This window comes from Corvus brachyrhynchos, unplaced genomic scaffold (assembly GCF_000691975.1).
Source record: "Corvus brachyrhynchos isolate BGI_N302 unplaced genomic scaffold, ASM69197v1 scaffold5, whole genome shotgun sequence".
In the NCBI taxonomy this organism is placed as follows: domain Eukaryota; kingdom Metazoa; phylum Chordata; class Aves; order Passeriformes; family Corvidae; genus Corvus; species Corvus brachyrhynchos.
The window spans coordinates 10,835,694-10,838,327 of NW_008238321.1; the positions used below are offsets into that span (position 1 = coordinate 10,835,694).

The 2,634-nt window shown below is 39.1% G+C and overlaps 1 protein-coding gene and 1 long non-coding RNA gene across 6 annotated transcripts in view; one reads left to right on the forward strand and one right to left on the reverse strand.

Moving 5' to 3' along the window:
- The window catches only part of TMEM130 (transmembrane protein 130), a 14,327-nt gene that overhangs the window by 9,333 nt on the left and 2,360 nt on the right, over window positions 1-2,634 (forward strand). For both annotated transcript variants that reach the window (XM_017734139.1, XM_017734138.1), the window contains 2 exons: window positions 449-533; window positions 2,224-2,426. In XM_017734139.1, the coding sequence (XP_017589628.1) occupies window positions 449-533; window positions 2,224-2,426 (288 nt within the window). The remainder of the gene's footprint in view (window positions 1-448; window positions 534-2,223; window positions 2,427-2,634) is intronic.
- LOC108446709 overlaps window positions 2,334-2,634 on the reverse strand; it is a 92,226-nt gene continuing 91,925 nt past the window's right edge. For all 4 annotated transcript variants that reach the window (XR_001862004.1, XR_001862002.1, XR_001862001.1 and 1 more), the window contains exon 3: window positions 2,334-2,553. This is a non-coding gene — a long non-coding RNA (uncharacterized LOC108446709). The remainder of the gene's footprint in view (window positions 2,554-2,634) is intronic.

Genomic DNA, 2,634 nt, shown 5'->3' on the forward strand with positions numbered 1-2,634 from the left:
ATAGTATTATAATAAATAAAAAGTTTCTTTTTAATCTACAGAGAATTTTACTGTCTTTTGTAAAAGTCTCACATACAAATAAAACAATAAAGTATTTATGGTAACTTATAGTGGATTTGTTTGTTGAATTGACATCAGCTATCCCTAAACAATAAATTAGTTAAATCAAGCATTAGGACAGTCTCATTGATTTGGTCAGCTTCAGGAGTAAACAAGCACAGAATTCAAAAAGCTGATTATACATATTAAAAAGAAATCAGAAAATATCAGAGAACTTACATCATCTCTCTTGGTAGGTTTCCTTGCAGGGTGTCAGACAAGTAGTATTATTTGTGTGACTGATGGAGCTCCAATCTGCAAGTCTGTGGAAAAAAACCTTCACTGGGAAACCAGTGAGACTCAAGTTTACATGTGGAGTGTGACATGCTGCCTTTTCATTTCTTCTCAGATGCTGTTAAAAGTATTAACGTAGTGGGCTCCAGAGAGACTCAGGTAATGGAAAACCTGAATTTATCTCTTCATATCAACGGCACGTAAGTAGAAAGCACAACTTCTTTCCTCCCAAAAATTGTCTGTGGTTTCCCCCAGTGTTTCCTTAATATAGTCAGTTGCACCCCACACAAGTTACGTAAAAAAAAAAAAAAACAAAAAAAAAACACCAAAAAAAACCCCAAATTTTCTTTGCGCAAAATACCATTGAATATTGCATTTTCCTGACTTGAAATACCATGAGCTCTAGAGCCTGAAAGAACCTGCATTTTTACAGAAAACTAGAATTCTCCTATGTAAAGCAAATGTTATGTTTTTTTATCTTTGTAAAGAGAATGTTAAAAGACAAGTAGCCAGAGAAATAGTGGGGAAAAACACATCTGAAAACTTCCTTTTGAATTTTTGTCCTTCACCAATTTCCCCACTATTAAATTAAAATATATCCCAAGTCCTGTTGCATAGCAGCAAACTTGGCTGGCATAGGGGATTAATAGGCTTGGGGAGTAATTCTGGGAAAGTTATGATTGCCACAAAATGGATAAGATATAGAAGCTCCATGCAGCAAGGATTATAGGAAAACAGGAGAGTTGTGAGCACCTCAGTCCCAGCACAAGCTCTCTCAAGTTGCAGCATTAGAACACATTGGAGTTTTGGAGCAAGCAGCACCCAAACACAGAGTCGTTTGCCAGAGGCATAAACCGTCCCAACAGACAAAGCAGCACAGTTTGCATTCAGAAAGTGAAAGGCACATCGGCAGGAATGGGAACTGGAGATGGCATACCAGTGAATGTGAACAGCCAAAAACCATGACAGGCAAACCTGAGATCAATGAAAGCAGGCTTGGTAACCTCCTAGTCACGGGACTGGCACTGATGCAAGAGGAGCTTAAGATAGAGATGCAGTGACAAAGAGATGGGTTATCAAAAACAAAGCTTGAAAATGAGATAAACACATAAACACAATGCTTTCTTTAGCCAACGGTCATTGTAAAGAGATAAGAAACAAAATTGTAATAAAATAGGGTAAAGAAAAGCTCTGGCTGTTATCAGAATCAAAGTCTATAGTGCATAAGGTGAGTTCAAGCAGAATCAGTTGAAAGAGGGACCTGGAAGGGTAAATAAAAGGCTTCAATTAGATGTGGTGAGAGGCCACATGGCCATGAAGGGGGTTGCACTAAATTGCTTGATGGCAAATAAAAAACCTTTTGTTAATGTAAGGGGTGCTGTGATCCTTGAAACTTACTTACATTTTCTGGCTATTAGTCCTTTGTACAGAGCTCATCTTATATTCTTTGCAGTTTCATTTGTGGGTTTTTTAAAATTAGAACAGTTTTGGATGTGCTTCAGTGGTACAGACAGTGATTTCTGTGCGAGAAGGACAAAGGAAAAATAACCTTCCCTTGGAAGTGCAGGGAAAAAAGATTCCTTTTATCTTTATTGAAGAAGGACTATGGAAGAAGGACTATTTTCTACACACAGTGGCCTGCTGTTGACCCTTGCAGGTATTCAGCTCTCAGCTGAAAGGCTTGCCTTTATAGAAGCATCACAAAGAACTTTTTCATTTGGCAAATGCTATAAACCAAACAACTGTGCAGTTAACTACTTCTTTATTTGTGTTTAGATTAACGTCATTAGTTTCAAAATTATTCTGCTATTTTAACCAAGTTCTTTGCTGAAATTTTTGCAGCATTTTCACCTTTTTTTAAATTTTGCCTCTTTTCTCTTGTCGTTTCAGCCCACCACTGGCATTATGCTGGCTTATAAAATCCGAATGCATTCCACTTGAAGGTGACAAATGCCATCTGGTGGAGATCAGTGGCTCCTGCTACAACCTCAGCCACACCTTCAGGGACGCGGGACAGTATTGCCTCAGCGTTAGGGTGGAGAACGGCGTGACGATGCTGCAGACGTACCACGGGATCAAAGTGCGGCCAGCAGGTGAGGAGCAGGGAGTCTGAGCAGCACGGAGTCCCACCTGTCAGGGAACCTGCAGTCTCAAACATGTTAGGGACAATTGTGGATTAGCCAGCCTGCAGATGAGGTTTCAGGAATGTGTTATAGATCCCTAAAAGGAGAAGAATAAAAAGGGAAATGAAAATTTATAATGTGTCTGCTGTAATTGCTCTGTGCTTCTTTTATTCTGCTG